This window comes from Palaemon carinicauda, chromosome 29 (assembly GCF_036898095.1).
Source record: "Palaemon carinicauda isolate YSFRI2023 chromosome 29, ASM3689809v2, whole genome shotgun sequence".
Classification (NCBI taxonomy): Eukaryota; Metazoa; Arthropoda; class Malacostraca; order Decapoda; family Palaemonidae; genus Palaemon; species Palaemon carinicauda.
This window is the reverse complement of record NC_090753.1, coordinates 78458808-78486270: the sequence shown is the minus strand read 5'-3', so window position 1 is coordinate 78486270 and position 27463 is coordinate 78458808. Positions and strand designations below refer to the sequence as shown.

The window sequence follows — 27463 nt, the reverse complement described above, 5'->3', positions numbered from 1 at the left end:
ATAAAGCTTCAGATTGGCCTCGTAAAGGTTTAGTACGAGCTAAGTAGAACTTAAGAGCTCTAACAGGGCATAAGACTCTTTCTAGTTCATTGCCTACGATCTCCGATAAGCTGGGAATATCAAAAGATTTAGGCCAAGGACGAGAAGGTAGCTCATTTTTGGCTAGAAAACCAAGTTGCAGCGAATAAGTAGCTTTTTCTGACGAAAATCCGATGTTCTTGCTGAAGGCATGAATCTCACTGACTCTTTTAGCCGAGGCTAAGCATACCAGGAAAAGAGTCTTAAGAGTGAGATCTTTCAGGGAGGCTGACTGTAAAGGCTCAAACCTGTCTGACATGAGGAATCTTAGGACCACGTCTAAATTCCACCCAGGAGTAGCCAAACGACGCTCCTTAGTGGTCTCGAAAGACTTAAGGAGGTCTTGCAGATCTTTATTGTTGGAAAGATCTAAGCCTCTATGCTGGAAGACCGATGCCAACATGCTTCTGTAGCCCTTGATAGTGGGAGCTGAAAGGGATCGTCCTTTTCTCAGGTATAAGATAAAATCAGCTATTTGGGCTACAGAGGTACTGGTCGAGGATACAGAAACTGACTTGCACCAGTCTCGGAAGACTTCCCACTTCGATTGGTAGACTCTAATGGTAGACGCTCTCCTTGCTCTAGCAATCGCACTGGCTGCCTCCTTCGAAAAGCCTCTAGCTCTCGAGAGTCTTTCGATAGTCTGAAGGCAGTCAGACGAAGAGCGTGGAGGCTTTGGTGTACCTTCTTTACGTGTGGCTGACGTAGAAGGTCTACTCTTAGAGGAAGACTTCTGGGAACGTCTACTAACCATCGAAGTACCTCGGTGAACCATTCTCTCGCGGGCCAGAGGGGAGCAACTAACGTCAACCTTGTCCCTTCGTGAGAGGCGAACTTCTGCAGTACCTTGTTGACAATCTTGAATGGTGGGAATGCGTAAAGATCCAGATGTGACCAATCTAGGAGGAAGGCATCTATATGTATTGCTGCTGGGTCCGGGACTGGAGAGCAATAGATTGGAAGCCTCTTGGTCAGCGAGGTTGCAAAGAGATCTATGGTGGGTTGACCACAAGTGGCCCAAAGTCTCTTGCACACATCCTTGTGGAGGGTCCATTCGGTTGGAATTACTTGACCTTTCCGACTGAGACAATCTGCTAGGACGTTCAAGTCGCCTTGGATGAACCTCGTTACTAGGGAGATGCCTCGATCTTTTGACCAGATGAGCAGGTCCCTTGCGATCTCGTACAACGTCAGTGAGTGGGTACCTCCCTGTTTGGAGATGTACGCCAAGGCCGTGGTGTTGTCCGAGTTTACTTCCACCACTTTGCCTCGAAGGAGATACTCGAAGCTTCTCAAGGCCAGATGAACTGCCAAAAGCTCCTTGCAGTTGATATGCATGCTCCTCTGACTCGAGTTCCACAGACCTGAGCATTCCCGACCGTCTAGCGTCGCGCCCCAGCCCAAGTCCGATGCGTCCGAGAAGAGAACGTGGTTGGGTATCTGAACTGCCAGGGGAAGACCCTCTCTTAGGTTGATATTGTCCTTCCACCAAGTCAGACAAGACTTTATCTTTTCGGAAATCAGGATCGAGACCGCCTCTAGCGTCTTGTCCTTTTTCCAGTGAAAAGCCAGATGGAATTGAAGAGGACGGAGGTGTAGTCTTCCTAGTGATACAAATTGCTCCAGGGATGACAGCGTCCCTACCAGAGTCATCCACAGCCTGACTGAGCAGCGTTCTTTCTTCAGCATCTTCTGGATGGAGAGCAGGGCTTGATCTATTCTGGGGGCCGACGGAAAAGCCCGAAAAGCTTGACTGTGAATCTCCATCCCTAAATACAGAATAGTTTGGGATGGGACCAGCTGCGACTTTTCCAAATTGACTAGGAGTCCCAATTCCTTGGTCAGATCTAGAGTCCACTTGAGATCCTTCAGACAGCGACGACTGGAAGAGGCTCTGAGAAGCCAGTCGTCCAAATAAAGGGAGGCTCGGATGTCCGATAAGTGGAGGAATTTCGCCACATTCCTCATCAGCCTCGTAAAAACGAAAGGAGCTGTGCTTAGGCCAAAGCACAGGGCCCGAAACTGGTAAACCACATCTTCGAAGACGAATCTCAGAAAAGGTTGGGAGTCTGAGTGAATGGGGATGTGGAAGTAGGCATCCCTTAGGTCTAGAGAGACCATCCAGTCTTCCTTTCTGACTGCTGCTAAGACTGACTTTGTGGTCTCCATGGAAAACTTCATCTTTGTGACAAAGACATTCAGAGCACTGACGTCTAGCACCGGTCTCCAACCTCCTGTCTTCTTTGATACTAGGAAGAGACGGTTGTAAAACCCCGGTGATTGAAGGTCCGAGACTTTGACCACCGCTCCCTTCTCTAGCAAAAGAGACACTTCCAGTTTCAGGGCTTGTCTCTTTTCTTCCTCTCTGTACCTGGGAGAGAGATCGATGGGGGACGTCGCTAGAGGGGGTTTGCGTACAAAAGGGATTTTGTACCCCTCTCCGAGCAACCTCACAGATTGTTGATCTCCCAGGCTTGCCAGAAGTTCTTGAGTCTGGCTCATACTGCTGTCTGAAGTTGCGGGCAGTCAGACTGCCCTTAGAGGACTTGGATCCTTTCCTCTTCCCTCGCTTCCCTTCGGCACGAGCACCTCCCCTGCTGGAGGCTCTGCCACGAAAGGGCGGGATAAACCGAGACGCTGGAGTGTCTATCCTCGGTCTAGCAGACAATGTAGGCAAAGGGGGAGCTTTGCGAGCCGAGGACGCAACTAGATCGTGGGTGTCCTTCTGTACTAAAGACAAGGCAATTTCCTTAACCAAGACTTCAGGAAACAGGCACTTGGAAAGGGGCGCAAAGAGTAGCTCAGATCTTTGGCATAGCGTCACTCCAGCAGACAGGAAAGAACATAGAGACTCTCGCTTCTTCAGGACTCCGGACGTGAATGAGGCGGCAAGTTCGTTGGACCCATCACGGACGGCCTTGTCCATGCAGGACATAATGAGCAAGGAAACATCCTTATCTGCAGAAGAGATTTTCCTACTCAGGGCTCCTAAACACCAGTCTAGGAAGTTAAAGACTTCGAAAGCCCTAAATATACCTTTAAGAAGGTGGTCCAGGTCCGATGGTGACCAACAAATCTTCGAGCGTCTCATGGCAAGGCGGCGGGGAGAGTCTACAAGACTTGAGAAGTCGCCCTGGGCAGAGGCAGGAACTCCCAAGCCGAGAATTTTTCCCGTGGCATACCAGACGCTCGATCTAGACGAGAGTTTAGATGGGGGAAAGGCAAATGCTGTCTTCCCTAAACTCTTCTTGGTCTCTAACCAATCTCCCAACAGCCGCAAAGCTCTCTTGGATGAGCGAGAGAGAACGAGTTTAGTAAAGGCAGGCACGGTAGCAGGAACGCCTAATACAAACTCCGACGGCGGCGAACGAGGAGCCACAGAAACAAAGTGGTCAGGGAACAACTCCTTAAACACAGCCATGACTTTTCTAAAGTCCAAGGATGGTTGAGTTGCCTTAGGCTCATCAAGTTCTGAAGGTTGATCCTCTTGTGGTTCAGCAACGTCCTCATCTGACAGTTCCTCATCCGATAACTGATGAGGAAACGGCAAAGGAGTGGGCAACGTTTGACTCGCCGAGTCTGGTCGAACTGGTGCATGCGTGACGGAGCCGGACGCAGCGTCATGGAACTGCTGCACAGTCTGGGAACTGTCAACAACCATGGGTGCGCGAGGACGCACAGCGTCCACCCTAGACTGTTTAGACCGTCTGGGTTGTGCAGTCAACACCATACCGGGTTGCGGAGGTTGACACACCGCGTCAAAACAAGTCACCTCTGATGGTTGATGAACGTCCTGAACCTCAACAACCACCTCCGTGCGTCGCCTAACGTCAACGTGCGGCTGGCAACCCACACTGGGTCGCATCGGTGGAGGTACTACCCCAACTGGTTGACGCGAGAAAGCTACCTCAACGTCAACAGGACGCACAACAGACTGCTTGGATGGTTGTTGGCCAGAAGGTTCAGCAGCAACCTTCTCCGCATTGAAGTCCTCCATCAAGGACGCAAGCTTGGACTGCATGTCCTGCAGTAACACCCATTTAGGGTCTACGGAAGCAGGTGCGGCAACAGACGGGGTGAGCGACTGAGGCGGCACAGCTTTGCCTCTCTTAGGCAGCGAGCAGTCATCAGATGACGGCAACGAGTCCGAACTGTCCCAGTGGCTACAACCGGGACGTTGGACTTGTCCTGAAGGGACCGACTTACGTTTCAAAGGTCTGGAGACCTTGGTCCAAGGTTTCTTACGAGAAACACCTTCGGACGACGAGGTAAAAATGGGCTCTCTCGTCTTACGTTGGTAGGGGCGATCTTGGGGAGATATGCCTGATACCATAGAGGGAACGTCTGTTCGCTGATCAAGGCCTCTCGAACCCATGAGTCGTACGACATTGCTTCTCCCCTGGGCTTGGGAGCTTGCAAGAGGTCCCGGACTAGGAGGACGACAGGCACGAACAGACGAACCCTCAAGCGCAACACTGTTCACAACACTTTGAGAAACACTAGGCACTTTAACACTTTCCGCCGCGGCACTTTGGCACTTTAGTTCCTTTACGTCCGCCATGAGTTGATTCCGGTCACTTGCTAGGGCCTCAACTCTCTCCCCCAAGGCATGGATAGCACGCATCATGTCTTGCATCGACGGTTCCTGAGTGCTAGGAGGGGGGTTAGGAACAACCACTACAGGGGAAGGATTAGGTTCAGGGGCATGTGGAGAGGAAAAATCTACGGACCTAGATGAACTTCTCCTTACCCTATCTCTCTCTAATCTGCGTGTATATTTATCAAATTCGATCCAATCGAATTCCGAAAGGCCCACGCATTCCTCACACCGATCTTCCAATTGGCAGGTTTTACCCCGACAATTGGAACAAACAGTGTGAGGGTCGAGAGAAGCCTTTGGAAGACGCCTATGACAGTCCCTAGCATTACATTTTCTGAACTTGAGAACTTGTGAAAGGTCAGCCATTTTGAATTAGTCAAGGGAAAATTCCAAAAAAACGATCTAAGTCATCAACAATTAATCCGATCCAAAAAGGAGTTCAAGGATTTATTTGAAGAAAAACACCTGTACAGTGAACCCTCGTTTATCGCGGTAGATAGGTTCCAGACCCGGCCGCGATAGGTGAAAATCCGCGAAGTAGTGACACCATATTTACCTATTTATTTAACATGTATATTCAGACTTTTAAAACCTTCCCTTGTACGTAGTACTGTTAACAAACTACCCTTTAATGTACAGAACACTTAATGCATGTACTAACGTACCCTAAACTAAAACAGGCACAAATATTAAGGGCGACTTTATATCATGCGTTTCCTAAACACGCCAAAAAGCACGATAAAAAATGGCAACCAATGTTTTGTTTACGTTTATCTCTGATTATAATGAAGAAACAAACGCATTTACACATCTGTGTATAGGTTAGTTTCTGCATCGATTATATTGATTATTCAGTACAGTATGTTGATTTGGTTATTACTAATGTTTTACTTAATTTTTCTTAGGACTTCCAAATGAAATGTTTTTCTTTATGACGCCGCCTGAAACGACGGCGTCATAAAGTACGCTCAGTAAACAAACTAAGGAATTTAACGCGCATGATGAAAGTGATAAATAATGATATTACAGTAAAAGCTTTAATAAAATATGTTATTACAAATATTATTTACCGTATCTATATAAAATCATACATACGTAGCAAAGCAGGAAAACAATCTACGAGAGAGAGAGAGAGAGAGAGAGAGAGAGAGAGAGAGAGAGAGAGAGAGAGAGAGAGAGATTGTTTTACATACGTAAATGTAAATTTTAAACAAAAAAAAAATAGCCACATTTCATATAAAATAGATTACAAATATTTTACTTTATCATATTACAGTAGTCTGTATAATACTGTAAAGTTCAGTACAGTATGTTGTTGTTAAAGTCGTGGCGATGAAATTCTCACGAAACAAAAACACGCCATTTGAGTACAACAGCTGATTCTCTCTCTCTCTCTCTCTCTCTCTCTCTCTCTCTCTCTCTCTCTCTCTCTCTCTCTCTCTCTCTCTCTCTCTCTTCGTGTTATACAATACTTACATTTAGATGAAGAAACTAAAATTAGTTTTCTTAGTGTCAATTAAATACGAAACGAAATAATTAGGCCGAGTCTACATCCATTTCAATCATAGCTAAAAATACGGCATCCGATTTCATCAGCAAACCACTATTTTTTGGGAAATATCATTTTATTCTAGAAAATTGCCACTCTTTAAATAGTTAATTGCACATTAAGAAAGCGTGTACTTTTGTTTTTAAATTTCGGGTTTGTTTTAAAAATCGAGTATTGTTGACTTCTTTTTTTTTTACTTTTGGCTGTGATTAGATTTAGATCAGCTGTCATCTAGCTGCCGCTCTTGAGTGTGTACGAATACACTAACAAAGTATCATTTATACCATTTCTTAACTTATTCAAACCGTCTACAGTATACAGTTGATATTACATAAGCACCAATGTGTTATAACCTATCAAATTTTTTTGTTTATTACATTTAAACCCCCCTCTATCTCTCTCTCTCTCTCTCTCTCTCTCTCTCTCTCTCTCTCTCTCTCTCTCTCTCTCTCTCTCTCTACCTCTACCTCTCTCTCTCTCTCTGTGGGCTACTTTTCACTACCTCCCATTCCTTACCTCTCTCTATCTCTCTAACAAATGATATCTTTGTTGCTCCTCAAAGTTTCATTTATATTGAAAATCAATCACGATTCAATTTTCCTTACTTTCTCCAATCTCGCACCATCGGTCACATCGCGGTATTTTCGATATTTCTGGAAAATCCGCGATATATGTATATACATGGGTTATGAAAAAAATCCGCGAAGTGGTGAATCCGCGATGGTCGAACCGCGAAGTAGCGAGGGTTCACTGTACTGCGAAAGCTCAAACCAAATTAAAGTACTTCACCAAATATGATGTGAAAAAACTCCAGGTTCAACAGCGAGTAAAGTAAGTCTTGTCGACACGTCGACAGAGAAGAAATTGAGTCTTTGTTTACATCGAGAGTGGTATCTGGCCGACAGTTGGCGCTGGTGGGCACACCCGCAACCTGTATAGCGATCGCTGGCGAGTTTTTACTGTTTTTTGTCTGTCGAGCAACAGAGTTGCAGCTATTATATATTCACCGGCTAAGTTAAATATTTAAAAATGCAATTCGATAACACATGCTTCATAAAATGGAAGTTTACTTTCGACAGCAATTCCAGAAAACCTTCAATCAATCAATCAATCAACTTTCGACAGCAATTAATCCTTACCTAAACAAGACTTGAGTTGACGGAAGAGACTCATCCTCTTCTTCCTGACCTTCCTTTTTCTCCTGGGAATCTCCTGGTTCAGGACCATTGTCTTTGTTTCTTCGTTTCTTCAAGGCATTTAGCCTTTGACGCCTCTTAACTGCTTCATCTTCCAAAGTCCCAACTTTTTCCTCATTGCGAACCATTACCAAAGCTTAGTGGTTGGTCAGTATTCTGTATAAATAAAATTTAAATATGTTATTTTCATTAGTAAAATAAATTTTTGAATATACTTACCCGATAATCATGTAGCTGTCAACTCTGTTGCCGACAGAAATCTACGGTCGGGATACGCCAGCGATCGCTATACAGGTGGGGGTGAACACCACAGCGCCATCTGTGGTCAGGTACTCTAGTACTTCTTGTCAACACCACCTCAATTTTTTCCTCGGTCCACTGGTTCTCTATGGGGAGGAAGGGTGGGTCAATTAAATCATGATTATCGGGTAAGTATATTCAAAAATTTATTTTACTAATGAAAATAACATTTTTCAATATTCATCTTACCCGATAATCATGTAGCTGATTCACACCCAGGGTGGTGGGTGGAGACCAGCATACATGTTAACACAGAAGCTAAGTATCCCGTATTTTATTTTATTAGTTATTCAAAAATAACATAAAATAAATAAGTACCTGGTAAGGAAGACGACTTGAACCATTACTCTGCCTTTATTAAGTACGTCTTTCTTACTGAGCGTAGCGGTCCTCTTAGGATGCTGAACGACTCTTAGGTGCTGAAGTATAAAGGGCTGCAACCCATACTAAAGGACCTCATCACAACCTTTAACCTCGGCGCTTCTCAAGAAAGAATTGACCACCCGCCAAATCAACAAGGATGTGGAAGGCTTCTTAGCCAACCGTACAACCCATAAAAAGTATTCAAGAGAAAGGTTAAAAAGGTTATGGGATTATGGGAATGTAGTGGCTGAGCCCCCGCCTACTACTGCATTCGTTGCTACGAATGGTCCCAGGGTGTAGCAGTTCTCGTAAAGAGACTGGACATCTTTGAGATAGAATGATGCGAACACTGACTTGCTTCTCCAATAGGTTGCATCCATAACACTCTGCAGAGAACGGTTATGTTTGAGGGCCACTGAAGTAGCCACAGCTCTCACTTCATGTGTCCTTACCTTCAGCAAAGCAAGGTCTTCTTCCTTCAGATGAGAATGTGCTTCCCTAATCAGGAGCCTGAATAGGTAAGAAACTGAGTTCTTAGACCTTGGAAGAGAAGGCTTCTTGATAGCCCACCATAAGGCTTCTGATTGTCCTCGTAAAGGTTATGACCTTTTTAGATAGTACCTAAGAGCTCTAACTGGGCAAAGTACTCTCTCCAGTTCGTCCCCCACCAAGTTGGACAGGCTTGGGATCTCGAACGACTTAGGCCAAGGACGTGAAGGAAGCTCGTTTTAGCAAAAAACCGAGCTGCAAGGAACATGTAGCCGTTTCAGATGTGAAAACTATGTTCCTGCTGAAGGCGTGGATCTCACTTACTCTTTTAGCTGTTGTCAAGCACACGAGGAAAAGAGTTTTTAATGTGAGGTCCTTAAAAGAGGCTGATTGGAGAGGTTCAAATCTTGATGACATAAGGAACCTTAGGACCACGTCTAGATTCCAGCCTGGAGTGGACAACCGACGTTCCTTTGAGGTCTTAAAAGACCTAAGGAGGTCCTGTAGATCTTTGTTGGTGGAAAGATCCAAGCCTCTGTGGCGGAAAACCGCTGCCAACATACTTCTGTAACCCTTAATCGTAGGAGCTGAAAGGGATCTTACGTTCCTTAGATGTAACAGGAAGTCAGCAATCTGGGTTACAGTGGTACTGGATGAGGAAACTGCATTGGCTTTGTACCAGCTTCGGAAGACTTCCCCTTTAGACTGATAGACTCTGAGAGTGGATGTCCTCCTTGCTCTGGCAATCGCTCTGGCTGCCTCCTTCGAAAAGCCCCTAGCTCTTGAGAGTCTTTCGAAAGTCTGAAGGCAGTCAGACGAAGAGCGTGGAGGTTTGGATGTACCTTCTTTACGTGAGGTAGACGTAGAAGGTCCACTCCTAGAGGAAGAGTCCTGGGAATGTCGACCAGCCATTGCAGTACCTCTATGAACCATTCTCGCGGGCCAGAGCGGAGCCAACCAACGTCAGCCGTGTCCCTTTGCGAGAGGCGAACTTCTGAAGTACCCTGTTGACAATCTTGAACGGCGGGAATGCATACAGGTCGAGATGGGACCAATCCAGCAGAAAAGCATCCACGTGAACTGCTGCTGGGTCTGGAATCGGAGAACAATACAACGGGAGCCTCTAGGTTATCGAGGTAGCGAACAGATCTATGGTTGGCTGACCCCACAGGGCCCAAAGTCTGCTGCAAACATTCTTGTGAAGGGTCCACTCTGTGGGGATGACCTGACCCTTCCGGCTAAGGCGATCTGCCATGACATTCATATCGCCCTGAATGAACCTCGTTACCAGCGTGAGCTTTCGATCTTTTAACCAGATGAGGAGGTCCCTTGCGATCTAGAACAACTTCCACGAATGAGTCCCTCCCTGCTTGGAGATGTAAGCCAAGGCTGTGGTGTTGTCAGAGTCCACCTCCACCACCTTGTTAAGCTGGAGGGACTTGAAGTTTATCAAGGTCAGATGAACCGCCAACAGCTCCTTGCAATAGATGTGAAGTGTCCTTAGCTCCTGATTCCATGTTCCCGAGCATTCCTGTCCGTCCAAAGTCGCACCCCAGCCCGTGTCTGATGCGTCAGAGAAGAGACGGCGGTCGGGTTTCTGAACAGCCAAAGGTAGACTTCCTTGAGAAGAAAGCTGTTCTTTCACCACGTGAGAGTAGACCTCCTCTCTTCGGAAACAGGAACTGAGATCGTCTCTAGCGTCATGTCCTTTATCCAGTGAGCCGCTAGATGATACTGAAGGGGGGGAGGTGGGGTCTCCCTAACACGATGAACAGTGCCAGCGATGAAAGTGTCCCTGTTAGACTCATCCACTACCTGACTGAGCATCGGTTCCTTCTCAGCATGCTCTGGATGCAATCTAGGGCTTAGTATATCTTTGGGGCCGACGGAAAAGCCCGAAAAGCTCGACTCTGAAGATCCATACCCAGGTAGACAATGGTCTGGGATGGGACGAGCTGGGACTCCTCAAAATTGACCAGGAGGCCCAGTTCCTTGGTCAGATCCATAGTCCATCTGAGAATCTCCAGACAGCGACGACTTGTGGGAGCTCTTAAAAGCTAGTCGTCTGACGGAGCCGGACACAAGATCATGGTACTGCTGCACAGTCTGTGAACTGTCAACCATGGGGAAGCGAGGAAGTACAGTGACAACCCGAAGCTGTCTAGACTGTCTGGGTCGTACAGACAACTCCTTATCGGGTTGCTGAGGTTGCCGCACTGCGTCACAACAAGACACTTCTGCTGGTTGTTGAACGTCTTCCCAGTGACACACTGACTCCGTAAACAAAAAATCCTCTAACAAGGACTAAGCTTGGACTGCATGTCTTGCAACACAGCTCAAGGTCTATGGGAGCAGGTGTGGTAACAGACGGGGTTAGCGACTGAAGTGGAACCATTACCCTCCCTGGAAGCATGCTATGCTTAAATAAAAGTCCATAGGAGGCTAAGCAGCTAAAGGCTCCTCTCCAAATGACAGAGTCCTCAAGGGAAAATCAGAAGGGGGGAGAATAGCACTTTCTCATCTACAGGAACCATATCCGAGAAAAGCTAAGTTCTCTCAGTGAGGGTTTCACTGGTGCAAAAGCAGCAGACTAGAAGGCAACGTTATGAAACTGCTTGACAGTCTAGTGAGTTGGCAACAACCAAAGATGTGTGACTGAGAAGCATGCGGTAAGGTATGCAGAGCATGCTGTATGTAGAGCATGCTGTATGTAGAGCATGCTGTAAGGTAAGCAGAGCATGTTGCATGGCGTGCGGCTTATGCTGCATGGGATGAGGCTCATGCTGCATGGGATGAGGCTCATGCTGCATGGTATGAGACTCATGCTGCATGGGATGAGGCTCAAGCTGCAAGGGATGAGGCTTATGCCGCATGCGTTGAGGAGGATGCCGCATAGTATGAGGCTCCTGCCTCATGGGTTGAGGCGGTTGCCGCATAGCATGAGGCTTTTGCCTCATGGTTTGAGGAGGATGCTGCATAGCATGAGGCTCCTCAGAAGCATGAGGCTGCCTCATGGGTAGAGGAGGATTTTTTAAAGAAATCTGAACCTGACACTAATCTAGCTGTCCGAGGATTTACCTGGTGAGACATCAGTCTCTTTACCAGCGAGTTTTACCAGATTTCCCCGGGCCACCACGTGACACAATTGGTAGTAATTCATTCAAATTACCCCTAATGAGTCAATATGGATAAATATCAACACAACATCGTGTTCAAATAGAAATAAATTTCTACCTCATACTTGGGATCGAACGCTAGCCCCTTCTAATGAAAGGCCAGGTCGAAACCAACCATGCCACGAGAGCCCATTCAAGAGTTGAGGTTCTTGCCTCAAGAGTGGAGGTGGCTGCCGCAAGAGTTGAGGTTGCTGCCTCAAGGATGGTGGAGGTTGCCGCAACGCAAGAGGTTGCTGCATAGCGCTGGTATCTGGCAACTCCCAATGCGGCAGCTTACGCGTGGAGGTAGGTTGACGAACCTCAACATCATACGTCTGGCAGGGTGGACTGCGCAGAGGTGGAGTTGAGGTTTCTGCCTCGAGGATGGTGGAGGTTGTCGCACCGCAAGAGGTAGCTGCCTCGAGGATGGAGGAGGTAGTCGCAACGCATGAGGCTCCTACCTCAAGGGTAGAGGAGGTTGCTGCAAAGCATAAGGCTCCTGCCTCAAGTGTTGAGGAGGTTGCCGCGTGGCAAGAGGCTCCTGCCTCAAGGAAAGTGGAGGTTGCTGCACAGAGCTGGTATCTGGCAACTCCCAATGCGGCAGCTCACGCATGGAGGTAGCTTGAGGAACCTCAACATCATACGTCTGGCAGGCTGGACTGCGTAGAGGTGGAGGAGCGCTCGCAGGAGGAGGTGTGTTAACCTTCTCTGCCTGAAACTCCTGCATCAACACCGCAAGCTGAGACTGCATTGTCAGCAACATAGACCACTAGAGTTTAAGAAAGACAACAACAAACGGAGCTACTGTCCGTTGAAACTGAGGGTCTAAAACAGCTGGTGCGGCAACAGACGGAGTTACTGTCTGTTGCGATACCACCTTGCCTCTCTGGGAGGTGTGCAGTTGTCGTACTGCAGCAAGTCCGAACTGACCCAGTGCTAATGGCACCACCTAGGAGTTGGACTTGCGCGGAAGGGACCGACTTGCAATTAAAAGCTGCAAGATTTGGTCCATGGTTTCTGCGAGAAACCTCTTCCGCAGACGAGGAATAAATGGGCTCTCTCGTCTTTGTGTGGGTGGGGTGATCACGTCGGCTACGTGAGTTGGTTACACCCGAAACCACGGAGGGAAACGTCTGTTCGTCGATCAAGGCCTGCTGAACCCATAAGTCCTTCGACATTACTTCTCCCCTGGGCTTGGGAGCTTGTAAGAGGTCCCAGACTAGGCGAACAACTGGCACGAACAGACGAACCCTCGAACGCAACACTGTAACACTATGCGCTTATCACTTTATCACTTTTGATTTTCTGTTTGCACTTATTTCACTGAACTCGAAACTTTAAGTGGTTTGTACCTGAAACACGCAATTCTATCCTTCATTAAAAGTTAGTAATTGCGAAAACAGTATTACAATGTAACAGAAAAACATAATGAAAGATAAATAATTCAGTGGCTGGAAAAGAGATTAAACACTAGATCAAATAAACTACGTTTAAAATCTCTCACCGCATAAAGTCTGAGAACAAGAATAAAACTCTAGAAACGTTTACCTTCTTCCCCTAAAGAGACTAGGGAGAAGAGCAAAAACGATAACAACGTTACCCGCTTGAACGAAACGTTTATCCTCCTCTCTCTCCCTCCGTCTCTATCTCTCTCTCTCTCTCTCTCTCTAGACTTAGCACCTGAGAGAAGAGCCCAATTATATATATCGTTAAAACATATTATTGTTAAAGGAAAAAAACTGAAAGGTTTCCCAAATAAAAAGTTCCTTTATTAGAATAGAACCATTTAAGCTAAGAAAGAATGAACAAAACGCTAGAATCGGTTTACTCTTACTGCAACGTGACACCGTGATAGACTCTCTCTCTATCGTAACGATAGAGCGCAAGTTGAACGTTCTGAACGTCAACAACTGCAGAGACAAAACAAAACGTTAGTTCAACTTTGAAAACAGTACAAGACTATCAAAGAAATTCTTTCAAAAACATTAAAATGGCATAATATGTTAACAGGTAAAAACGAAATGACGGGCTCAAAGTTAATTAACTTCGGTTCCAAGAAAAGACCGCCTACTATTAGGAAAGGTCGAATATAAACAAATATAAAAATTAATTTTAATAAGTTTATAATAAAAGGAAGTTAATCAAAGAGGCCTATAAAAGGCGGAGAGATATAAAATAAATCTATAACTTTGTTAAGCAAAATTAAGAGAGTCTATACTCTCTTCGACACCAACACTTCCGTCTAAGGGAAGGGTCGGCCATTTAAAAGTGAAAGAGAGTTCATACTCTCTTCGTACCAAAATTAAATCAAAAATTAAATCAAATTAATTCCAAAAACTTGCTAAGCTAATGATATAGCTTCCTGAATAGCGAAGGCTAAACTCTAGAGCAAATACATCACCAAATCGTGAGCAATAACTCCAGAATCAACAGCGTATCCATGTAGGTCTAGCCGGAGGCACGACAGAGGAAAAATTTAGGTGGTGTTGACAAGAAGTACTAGAGTACCTGACCACAGATGGCGCTGTGGTGTTCACCCCCACCTGTATAGCGATCGCTGGCGTATCCCGACCGTAGATTTCTGTCGGCAACAGAGTTGACAGCTACATGATTATCGGGTAAGATTAATATTGAAAATTTCAAAATTCATAACTAAATCCTTTACACCTACTCTTTTACAAAATATTTTGATTAAGTCAAAAAATATCTATGCTGAATAAAAAATAAAAATGTGAATACATGTACTGTATTCTGAAATATCTATTTCTTGTATCAAAAACTATTGTTCTGAAATACCTGTAACAGTTATCTGCAATATTTGGAATAACAAGAGTACTGAGGTCTTTCTAACATACAAATCTACACTGTATTGTATACAGTACAGTAGTCCAATTTAAAAGTTCAACAACGCTTTCATATGTTAGAGACCCTAGGAAGGTTGGGGTTTGTGTTTTAATGGCAGACTGACTCATTACATTGTACTGGTAAGGCCTAAAGGCAACATGGTTCCTCTTGTAAGACTTTTACTGATACTGAGTCTGAATCTGCAACACAAAATTTTTCAAAATACAGTACTGTGATATGTGGAAGCTTGAATTTTATAATAAAGGTTTGATTAATCATCTTCTAACTGCTCAGCAATCTCAATTATTTATATATTACATACTGTAGATAGTCACATTCCCAACTTATCATATTATTGTACAATGGCCTGAATTTCAGAGTATTTAGTTTGAAAAATTAAGCACACTTTGGTCATATGAGTTCTATTTCATTTTGTAGGAAGGGGAAGGCTTAGTTACTCTCATAAAACTTGATATATTGCATCAAAATTAATCAGTAAAAAAGAATAAGAAAATAAGCTGGAAGTGAAAAAAATGACAAATTTGGAGATAATTTGTATTTTTCCTAACTATACAAACCTTAGCTATTTAATATGGGTAATTACTTTCGGTGTAGCTGAAATGACGAGCCATTAGAAGTTTAACGAGGATTTACTACCCCACCGCTAGTCAGCGGGGGGTAGGGAGGGTAGCCTGGTACACCCCCCCCTCACACACCTGTGTGCTGAGCTCACTTTGCTTAGAGGTAGGGCCTCACGGGGGATAGGGCTGGCGGGCAAGTTTGAATAAATAGCTAAGGTTTGTATAGTTAGGAAAAATACAAATTACTGTACTGTATCTCCGAATTTGTCATTTGTTCCGTAACTGAAATACAAACCACGCTATTTAATATGGGTGACTCAACCTTTAGGAAGGGTGGTAAAGTCCCAGCCATACTGGCTTTTGGCTTTGCCCGGGGACTCATTATCTGAGTGTGTCAGCACTCAATAATAAAGAGTCCCTGCACCTCGCTCGCACCTTGCTATGCAAGAGCTGCGGCCTACATAAGCTGTGTGTGAAGAAATATGTGTGGCTCGTCCTAGGAAGTTGACCTGAAGTTCTTAGATGGAAACTTTAGGCTAGGACTCTCCCAATATCACCTCGTCAGGGTATGGGGACGTGACATACTTAATGCTAGGAACACAAGGAAATATGGTTTACCTGCAGTGGTTTGAGGTCAGCTGTGCAGAGAACCCAGGATGCTAGTTTACCCAAGAGAGGGGAGGATGAAGAAAAGAATATGGGCCAGACATACCTTTTCTTTCATGCAGACTAAAACCGGGTAACAATGCCCTCAACCCTCTGCTACTTGTCCATTAAGGAGCCTGAGGTTTAAACCAGCTGTTGTACAGCCACCACAGGGCCGATAGAGAACGTATCGAGCCTCCTGTGGGTCACGTCTTGCAGGTAGTGGGCTGTGAAGGTCGTCTGACGCTTCCACACCCCTGCTTGTAGAACCTGTGTCACTGAGAAGTTCTTCTTGAAGGCCAGGGACGTAGCTACGCCCCTGACATCATGCGCTCTAAGGCGACATGACGGAGGAGGGTCAGGATTCAGGGACAGATGGATCACCTTACGAATCCATGCCGAGATGGTATTCTTGGTGACCCTCCTCTTTGTTCTCCCAGTGCTCACAAACAAAGCTTGCACTTGGGGACGAATGCAGCCGTTCTTTGAGATATAACCTCACAATCCTTACTGGACACAGTAGGGGATGGTCTGGGTCATCTGTTACAGAATGAAGACTCGAAATCCGGAAAGAGTCGAATCGAGGATCCAGCACTCCCGGATTCTGTCTTAGCCACAAACTCAGAGACGAATCTGAACGTTACCTCCCCTCATCCCCTTGCATAGGCGATGTCATACGAGAGACCATGAAGTTCACTGACTTGCTTGGCCGAGGCCAAAGTTAGTAGGAACACCGCCTTCCAAGTTAGGTGGTGATCTGAAGCCTGGCAAAATGGTTCGTAGGGAGGTCTCTTAAGAGGACTGAGAACTCGAACCATGTTCCATGGAGGAGGTCTCACTTCCGACTGAGGGCAGGTAAGATCATATCTTCGTCTGAGTAGGGAAAGTTCCAGCGAGGAAGAAATGTCCACTCCTTCGAGCCTGAAGGCTAGACTTAAGGCTGAGCGATAGCCTTTCATTGCCGAGACTGAAAGGTGCATTTTTCCCGCAATTTTCGAAGAACTCCGCTATTGCTAAAATAGTGGTATCGAGTGGAGAGATACCCCTTCACGACTCCAACCACAGAAAACTCGCCACTTTGCCTGGTAGACCCCTGCGGATGACCTACGCAGGTGTCCAGACATCCCGTTCGCAACTTGTTGCGACAATCCTCTCTTAGTGAGGAGATACTGGATAGTCTCCAGGCGTGAAGTCGAAGCGAAGCTACGGCTTTGTGAAAGATGTTGGCATGTGGTTGTTTGAGTAGTTTGTGTCACAGAGGGAGTTCTCCCGGAAGTTCCGTTAGGAGTTGCGGAAGGTCGGGAAACCATTCCGCGTGATGCCATAGCATAGCTATAAAGGGTCATTGAGAGATTGACCGATATTCTGGTCTTGTTGAGCACCCTCCTCATCAGACAGAACGGGGGGAAAAGCGTACATGTCGGTGCTGTCCCCCGTTGATGGAAGGCATCTTGCCAGATTGCCTTGGGATCTGGGACTGGGGGGCAATACAGTGGGAGCTTGAAGTTCAGTGCTGTAGCGAACCGATCCACAGTCGGGTAACCCCACAAAGTCAGGACTTTGTTGGCTACTGGATGATCCAAGGACCACTCGGTACTCATTATCTGAGACGCTCTGCTGCGACTGTCAGCGAGCACATTACCTTTGTCTGGAATGAAGCGAGCCGATAGAGGAATCGAGTGGACTTCGGTCTATCTCAGTATCTCTACTGAGAGATGGGATAGCTGCTTTGAAAAGGTACCTCCTTGCTTGTTGATGTAAGCCACTACTGTGGTGTTGTAGCTCATCACACCACAGAGTGATCCGCCAGGTCCTTGTTGGAACTGTTGAAGGGCCAGGAAGACGGCCTTCATCTCTAGCAGATTTATATGGAGGCACTTTTCCGATTCTGACCACAGGCTTGAAGTCCTGTGGTACAGAACGTGCCCCCCCCCCCCCCCACCCCCCTTCCTTTGAGGTGTCCGAATACAGCATCCATCGGGAGGAAGGAACGAGAAGATCCATTTTCCTTCGTAGGTTCTCGCCTGTCACCCACCATTGGCGGTACGTCCGTTCCGCAGGATCCATAGGGATCATGATGTCCGGGGAATCGCACACTTGATTCCACTAGGACCTGAGTCGCCCCTGGAGAGACCTCATCCTGAGGCGACCGTTGCAAACTAGACGAGCCAAGGGTGAAAGGTGACCGAAGAGACGTAACCACGATTGGGTTGGAAGCTCTTCTCGTCTGAGGAAAGGGCTTGCGACTCTTCTCAGCCTTGCTATCCTGTCGTCTGATGGAAAGGCCTTATGGAGATTGGTGTCTATAATCATGCCTAGGTGAACCAGTCTTTGATTTGGCAGCAGAGCGGACTTCTCGAGACTTACCATGAGCCTTAGATCCTGGCCAAGTCCTAGAAGTTTGTCTTGGTGTCAAAGAGGGAATGACTCCGAGTCTGCTAGGATCAGGCAGTCATCCAGATAATGGAGGAGACGGAAGCCGATCCTGAGTGCCCACGATGATAATAGGGTGAACACTCTGGTGAAACCCCGTGGTGCTGTGGAGAGGCAGAAACACGGCCCCTTGAACTGGTACTCCTTGTTGTCTATGCTGACTCCTAAGTACTTCCTTGAAGATGGATGGACTGGGATCTGGAAGTACGCGTCCTTCAGGTCCAGTATACACAAGAAGTCTTGTGGTTTACTGCAAGACTGACTGTGTCTGCAGTCTCCATGCTGACCAGAGTTTGCTTTAATCTGGACCTCTGCCCAGAGTTTGCCCCCTTGCTGATCCCATGGCAAGGGTGCTAAATGACACCGGATTCGTCCTCAGGGGAGGTAGAGATGTTGTGAACAGGACGCGATATCCCTGGCTGATTATGGAAATCGTCCAGGAAACGGCCCTGAGTTGCTGCAACCTGTCTGCACAACCTTGTAGGTATCCCGCCACTGGCGGCCATGCAGGGGAACTGCCAATCCTAGCGTTTGCGGCCTCTAGGATTCTTCCCTCCCCTGGGGGACTTCTTGCCTTTCTTATCCTTACCCGGAAAGGGCTTAGACCCCACTGTCTTAGCTGCCGTTGTTTTGTTGGGACGTGGCTGCTGAGGTGCTGGAGGTTTATAGAGCTTGAATGTCGAAGCCCTATATAGGAGGGAGTCTTGGTGACTTCCTACACCTCTCAGCCGCCTGCTTCACGTCCCTAAGCTCAAAACAGGTTCGTTCCCATAACGAAAGAATGTCTGAGCCTGTAGATTTTGGTGCTAGTGGACTCCCGGTATTGTCTTGGAGTCCTTTGACTCCCTCCCGGGAGGGATGCAGGACTCCAACAACGACGGAGGCAGGCTCTTCTCCACCCTTATTCGAGAAGACTTTACCGCACGAGGTGGGGTTTCCCTCAATGGTGTGATTGGGAAACGTTTCACTTCCCGTGACTCTCCTAAGGGCGGGAAAACTTCGTCTGAAGGTGAGGGAGAAAAGTCTGAGGGGGGAGAATGCCTGCCTCGAAGACTTACGAGGAGACAGCTACGTCCTCGGAGAAGTTACCTCGTCCGAAACTCCTCTTTTCCTCTTCGGGGGAGTAGCTGCAGCCAAGGATCTGTGGCTCAACTCAGAGAGAACAGCTTGAAAGCCTGTGCTACTGCTCTGATTAGAGTCCCAAACCAGGCTGACGGCTGTGCTGTCAGACACTCCCTCTGGAGGGGAAGTCGCCTGTAAAAAGATAAGGACGGCATGTCCCTGGGCCTTTCTGTAACCTTCCCCCCTACCGGCAAGCGCGCTGTTCTGTGCTTGGGGGGGGGGGGAAATGTGGCGATGGCGCCCTTACCGCGCGTTGTCCGGCAGCCTCGCGCGGGGGAGGGTATTGGAGATTGTGCTAGGAGGAGCGCTGGCGCTCTCGCGATGGGGAATACCTGGGGGTCGCACGCGAGAGACTGTTGGAGCGCTGATGCGCGCGGGTGAATACCATGGGCTCGCGAGCAGGAGACTGTTGAAACGCTCGCGCGCCAGCAGGCGAGATTTCATAGAGTGCGCAGGAATCAGATTGACGTGTAGGATCAGAATGAAGAGCTCGTGCGGACCAGAATATTGGCACGCGCACGCGCATACGAGTTTGTTGGCGGAAGACCACCGGCGCGCGCGCGCGGAAGACTATCGGTGCGCGTGAGCGCGCAAGACTATTGGCGCGCGTGGGAGACTATTGGCACGCGCACGCACGGGAGACCATCGGTACCCGTGCACAGAAAAGATCGTCAGCGCTTGAAGATCGTCGGCGCTTGCGCGCGTAAGAAGATCCTCGTCGCTTGCGCTCGTGAGAAGATCGTCGGCGCTTGCGCACGTAAGAAGATCGTCGGCGCTTGCGCGCGTAAGAAGATCGTAAACGCTTGCGCGCGTAAGAAGATCGTAAACGCTTGCGCGCGAAAGAAGATCGTCGGCGCTTGCGCGCATACAAAGATCGTTGGCGCTCGCGCGCGTAAGAAGATCGTCGGCGAGCACGCGCGTGCTTCACACGCTAGGTTGAATGGTCAGCTGACAGGACGATCAGGAACTGGGATGTGTCCTTAAAAAAAAAAGGGGGCGGGCATCCCCCGATGAGGACCGTTGGACAAGGAGGGAACATTGACAGAAAAGTTCCTTAGCTGTTACCCCTCCCTGTGAGCAATTTACCTGTGAAATTTGGAGGGCCACAGTATTGCGCCTCTTAAGGACTCAGTTGGCCAACTAGTTGGCAGCCTGTCAAGTGAAAGACTCCATGGCCTTAGCCCCGGCGAGATGCTCTGTGTCGACGAGGAAACCAACAGTGCCTAACCAGAGGTCCACCCAGGAGGCTGCCTGGAAGGCCGCCATACCCGTACTCTCCACATTCACTGCGTCGGAGGCCACAATGACAACACGTTGGGAGACCAACCAATCTGCCAGGATATTATGTGCAAGTGCGGACATCACAGGGTCAAGTGGTAATTGGCTAGTGCACAAACACCAGAGGAATGATCTTAGTGGACGTCCCTACCCTAATCGAGTCTTTTCTTACTGACACCTGGGCGTCCACTTTGGCCAGGGCTTCCAAGACCAGAATAGACCAAGAAAGTTCCAATCGTGGTCTATTAGTCCAGGGGCCCTGCTAAGTCTATCAATGGCTGCCTTCCTCCCCTTAGGAGTGAGCAAGGAGCCTCACCTAGACCATTCACATTTTTTATGCAGGCGAGTACCCACAGAAAGGTGGACTCCGATTCGCCCTCCTCCGAGTCAGGGGCCTTCGAACAGGCCAGCTGAGGAATAGCGCCATCAAAGGCGTCAGAGTCATAGTCAGACTCGTCGATATTATCCCTTTCTGACACCGTACATGGCCGGTGTCCAGGGGGGTCAAATTCAAGGTAGAATTCCCGCTCTTGTCTCCGATATGGCAAGCATGTAGGGGAACACTCCACAATGTCCTTCCAAGGTAAAACTGCATCCTTTACCCTTCAAAACCTGGACTTAATGTTTAGTCCTTGGGTCCATGACTAGCTGAGAAGCCTTATTCTTAACAATCGTCTTCCAGTCGTTGCTCTCTCTGGGTCAGGAACACTCAGGGAGTAAGGGAAGGAGGCTTATGGATGCCTTCCTTATCCTTGAAATCCTCAACTAGGGGTCTGAACTGATCTTCACCCACTCGAAAGGATGCTTGGGAAGGACAGAATTTGTCTACATACGAGATCTCTCTAGGTGACCTGGGGCCCCTATGGGACTTAGGGTGATATGTATCTCCTAGAGGAGATGTCAACTGGTATTGATGTCTATGTCTCCTCTCGTCTAATCTAATTACAATAATCCCCATGTCTTGTAATTGAGGATTAATCCTCTAAGGAGCAAGTGTCCTCACACCCTCAGGTGTGCTTTCTTGTAAGTACAAGGGCTCTAGGTGGCAGTCCCACCTGGAGGTGTATGCCCCTGGAATGAGTCCAGGGTCTTGTTGGACCTCTAGCAAGTGGCCACTTGTAGCCTGTAGTCTGATGGTAGGAGAACGCATCACTTCATGACATCTGTGACAGATAGCTCACCGGTTGTCTACCTGTCTCTGGGCACACACTAGAAGAAGGAATGCGAGCTGTGGTCGCAATCACTGTTGGACGATACTCATCATAGCGAGGAAGGGAGGTATATTACAAGTTAACTGGCGGACGCGCACAGGTGAACTACTGTACTGCGTTCTGGAGCAAATGCGCTCCTAGGGGCCAGAGCACATCATTGGCTCTCGTAGCAATCATAATCGCTATAGAGATCAGAAAACAGAGTGCACATGTAGAAACACTCCTGAAGGCAATGGATTGAGAGCTCTGAAGAGCAGGGGTGCTTCTGAATTTCTGAGTGCCCTACAAGAGAGACAGCACGCATCTTATGGTTTTTCTTTAAATCAGGCTAGCAAGGGCCAACAAGCTCAGAGGGCGCGTTGAGAAAAGCATTGCACGTCATCACATACGCGAATCCCAGAGGGGGCATATAAAAGGCACACTGATAAGTGTCTCACATATGTTAGGGGGGCTAACATGGAAGAGCGCTCGAAGAGGTGGTGGTGGGCTCTGAGGGTATGAGACAGAAAAAGAGACTATCTTCTTAGCTCTGGAAGGAGAAGAGCCGAAGGCTTTTCTGGCAGGAGCAGAAACTCTCTCCTGTTCCAGCCCCATAGCCAGCGCCTTCAGCAGCCTGTCCTTGGAGTGCAAACCCTTCAGGCCCAAGGAAGGCCATAAGTCGTAAGGAGTCATTAACCTGAAACTGGGTTACCCCGAGGGCCAGGTCGTCCCGTTTCTCTAGGGAAAACGGTAGGGTTTACCTGCTTTGAGGTTTCTTCTAAGGTTAGGACCATCTTTCTTGCCAGAGAGGCCTCCGAAGGAGACTGACAGGGAAGGGTCATTCTTCGACATCAAGAAAGACTTCCTATTCCTGCCGTACGCTTCCCACTGGGAGGATGGCCCCTCCCAACCCTCATCACAGGGGGAGGCCTGGCTGCAGGAGTGTCCTCTGCAAGTTGGCCATAAAAGGTGAAGATATGGGCTATCTCCTTTTCAACAAAACAGTGAACCGTATATGATCTGACACCCCTGGGGAAGTTCACATCTCTGACTATAGCCCCACCGAAGAGATTCATTCGCAAACATTCTGAAAAGAGAAAGCAAAAACAAATCAAAGCAACCAGTGAGAATGTCCATTCACAGCTTCTTCAATTAGCGTGCTTTTTTTTTCACACCAACAGCTGAAATCAAAGTGGTTTGTCAGTGCTTCCCTGCTACCGACTGGTAATTACGGGTCGGGTGTTTTCAAATCATAAAATTTTAACAGCAGTATTCTCCAGCTTTTCTGTTATCTCTCCTATGCAAAGGACAAAGGTTTGAATATGTACCAGAACAAATAATAAGTAGACAAGTGAGGTGTTTTCTGCTGGATGCCTTTGGCAGAATGACACATGATAAGAAAGAATAACACAGCAAATAGTAGGGATGTAACGTCATGGCATAATTCATAAATAGTCCAAATTTGTACGGTCTTTAACTTCCCTTATAGTTTTTAGGTAACCTAGCCGCACCTTAAGGAAAATGGCTATACAGTAGTCATGATAAATTTAGCTAACCCCTAGGAGAAGTAAAGCAAATCGTGAAGCTGTTATGTATTTGTCCCTATATTCTACATAATACCCTTAGTAAGTTAGTGAGATCCCAGTAGGCTAACTTATAATCTACCATGTTATAACAAATCAGTAAATCTTTACCAGTAGACTGTTACTATAGTCCATTTCTTTTAGCGATGCAGATTTGCACCGACTCACAGCGGTGCCCTTTTAGCTCGGAAAAGTTTCCTGATCGCTGATTGGTTGGACAAGATAATTCCAACCAATCAGCGACCAGGAAACTTTTCTGAGTTAAAAGGGCACCCCTGCGAGTCGGTGCAAATATGACTTGCTAAAAGAAATGGACTATAGTATCTATCATACCATCCCTTTCCCCTTAATTCAAAATGAGATACCCTAGCCGTGTTCATGGAAGGGTTTCACCAACACACTTGCTTACCTAGACAGACCTCAACATAGTGTTCCTAGCCAAAGCATACTTGAGTTTTTCTAATTCAACAATAAATCCAAGTAATGGTAGGATAGTTTAACTTCTCACCAAATCAGAAAAGAATAGTAAAGTGTTGACTGTTTTGACATAATCTAATTGAAATTATGAATGGCAGGAAAATATTGAATTACATACAAAACAATAATGTGAATTCTATCAATGTTTCAAGATGCTTATTTAAAGGTTGGAAAGGTGATGGTGACTTACTGCACATACAATATTGTCTGTGTGATATCATCTCTAAAGTAATTATAATTTATGAAATTTGTAGCAATTATAAGCTAAATAGTGAATATGTCATGTTGTAACCACTGGTGTGCAAAATATTTACAATATCATTTAAGGTCAATGGGAATTATGTTTTATTGTACTCCATTATCATTAGTATTATTGTTATTATTATTACTATTGTTATTATTCATTACTAGCCAGGCTACATCCCTGGTTGGAAAAACAGGATGCTATAAGCCCAAGGGCTACAACAGGTGCACCATAGGTCATATAAGGGAATAGGTGATCGCAAAAGGGGATGAAGCACATCCCCAGTAGGGGAAAGCGGACATGGTCCCCTACGTTAGGTTAGGTAAGTATGTTTTCCCTCACTCTATTTTCCTCATACCAATAACTCTGGTTTCCTACAACACACATGAACTATGTAGATTCTAACTATTTTCTGTGTGATTTATGCATGTATACCATTAGAGCAAGACGTAATATACTATTTGGCGGAGGGTTCCTCACCACATAACTACCATTTCCTACTAGGATCCTTGATAATATTCTTATGAAAGGTGAAGAAACAAACTAACTGTGGTTACCACCAATAATACAGACATGCATAAAACATAAGATAACCTGTTACAGAATATAAAGTTCAAATAACTGAAGAGAAATTACCAAAGCACAAAACTAGAAATAGAGGGATAGTAAACTCACACTTGAGAGCCTTTGTATATCAGCGGCCATTTCCTTTTACGTGCATAGAAAATAGACACAAATTAACCTAAATTTCCCCCACCTAACCTAACCTACAAGCTGTGTCGGAGCCTTTGATATCAGCGGCTAGTTCTCCAGCCGGCATAAAATATGTACACCAACTAACCTAAACTTCGTACCTAACCTAACCTACAAGCCGTGTCCTTACCTACTTACCTAATGGGGAGGCTAACGTCCCCCTGCGATCCCCCTTACACGGCCGTATTCTTAGCCGTCATCATACATACAGGTGGCCGCTATCATACATACACCCTGCTGCGTCCTTACCTACTTAACTAACGGGGAAACTAACGCACCCCCTTACATTGCTGTTTTCTTAGTCTGGCTTCATTACACATACCGGTGGTCGCATCATACATACACCTCCCTACACTTGTGCTAACCTTAAAAACCACAAATTGTTTAATCCTACAGGGTATTAATTAGCCTTACGTATTTAGTTCATACCCTATTAGAATTGGTACTTTGGGGTAGAGTATTAGAGGCAAGAATAGGTTATCCCCTACGTATAGGTTACCACTTAAAATTACCTACCTTGTATAATATGGCTTTAAATTCTACAGTTGCAGATTAAGTCACTAATAGCTTAGTTTAAGCTTAAAATATGCCATGGACTCCAGATGTCAACTGGTAATTGCCAATAGGGAACTTCCGAACAGTAGTAACTTGATAATAGCAATATCTTTCAAACGGCTCACTGGGAAACAATATTTCAAAACATTCGTATAGCAAAATTTACACTCTGTAACGGCCCCTCTTAGAGGATAACTTGGTTCACTTGTAAAAGTTCTAACTTTATTTCATTCCAGCAAATTATTTATTAATAACACTTCTTTAATTTTAATGTATATCGATTGATACTATGGATATAGTTATTCCGTAGACATGATTAGACAATATATTTGCCAATGAATCGTGTAGACACGAGAATAGTTACAGTTGGTTTCAAATTATTGGAGCCAAGATGTATATCTACTGTAACTGTAGGTTCTACAGATTTCAAACATGCAACCCCAAGACTGTACAGTAAAATCTTCCACTATACATCCAATAGACTAATATATCAAGGCTCTAAAGAAGAAACTGAAGATTTCCTTGTTCTTAAGTGCCTCGACAATGTGGATTTATCAGTTAACAAGAATGTATATGACTAACAGATCTTGTAGGTCCTTTAATGTATAGGGTTTCCCTGTGGGATAGAACCAGAAAAAACAGCCTTTAAATTAAAGTAATAGAATTATAATATAACTATTTATCTGTCTTTTCTCTCTTTAGGATCAGATTCTATCCATATGTTATTTTATTTTGCCGTTTTAGAGCCTATTCCAGTAAACTTAAGCCTCTTCCTTGTCTTTACCAGTACTGTCCCATCTTTACCAATTATTTCATATGTCTCACTTCTTGGGCCAACCCCTTATCATAAGTAATTTCATGTCTCTACAATTCATATAGTTTTTTCTGTCGTTTTACCATAATGCAACAATAATTCACTTCATCCATTCCTTGACTCTTTCCCTCGTTTTTACATACCTTACAAACAAACCCTAGCCAGTCACTTAATTTTACTATCACCACTGGACCAGAGCATGAAAGAAATATCCGATCATTAGACCACCAGGATATTAATAAGTATCAGTGTTTGCTGGTGTTAAGAGATCTGGGTGTCTTATAAAGGAGAGAGAGAGAGAGAGAGAGAGAGAGAGAGAGAGAGAGAGAGAGAGAGAGAGAGAGAGAGAGAGAGAGAGAGAGAGAGAGAGAGAGAAGAAGAAGAAGAAGAAGAAGATTAGCAATTGCAGCTTAGAAAAGGGGAAAGGAAAGAGAGAAAGCTGACGCAGCAGTAGAGGAGAAATAGGGACAGAATCGTCTCTCGTTATCATGAATTTAAAACTTTAATCTTAAGAGCTTTAGCCTTCAGATTTCACACAAATTTTCAAAGAAAAACCTAATGTAATTATTTTACCCAAGCCCTAATATGATAATACACAGTATTTTTAATGAGTCTATATAAATTCCTCTACTTGGAGAATAAGGAAGGAAAAAAGATAGAAATTAATGGTTGTGACTGTGTCCAGCCTGAAATTTTTAACATGTACCCATACACAAGTATCATGACTGACTGCCACTCAAATGGTCTTTACTCTGTCGTGGCTCGCTTCACTCGCAAATATACATTATATCATTACTCTGATATAGCAAGTGGCACACGCCAGCCCTGTGGGTCACAATTTAAGGTATCATAATTATCTATAATCTGTTTTATTATTATTATTATTATTATTATTATTATTATTATTATTATTATTATTATTATTATTATTATTATTATTATTATCATGTTTTCATAAGTCAATGTGAGAAGGAGGTGGCCAATCATGATGCTTGTGGGCAGAGCATGTTAAAGATTTTAGCCTAGACCTATTCGCTTCCAAATTCAGGCAAGCAATTATGGAGGAGAAATTGTGGTTATTGTGAAGTTCGACCATATAGAAAAATACAAGCTAATGGTCTTAAAACTCCTTAAGAATTAATTAAGAAGTATGCAAACAAACGAAACAGAGAGAAAAATAAATATGATAAAGAGGAAAGAGCAAGATGCAGAAT

General features: G+C 45.7%; 1 protein-coding gene across 1 annotated transcript in view; it reads right to left on the bottom strand.

Annotated features, from left to right (window-relative positions):
- Nucleotides 1-25554, bottom strand: part of LOC137622833 (coiled-coil domain-containing protein 12-like) — a 50352-nt gene extending 24798 nt beyond the window's left edge. Inside the window, exons 1-2 of the mRNA XM_068353414.1 lie at nucleotides 25397-25554; nucleotides 7367-7579 (exon numbers count right to left, since the gene is read on the bottom strand). Of these exons, the coding sequence (XP_068209515.1) occupies nucleotides 7367-7551 (185 nt within the window). The 5' untranslated portion in view covers nucleotides 7552-7579; nucleotides 25397-25554. The remainder of the gene's footprint in view (nucleotides 1-7366; nucleotides 7580-25396) is intronic.
- Nucleotides 25555-27463: the final 1909 nt, after the last annotated feature.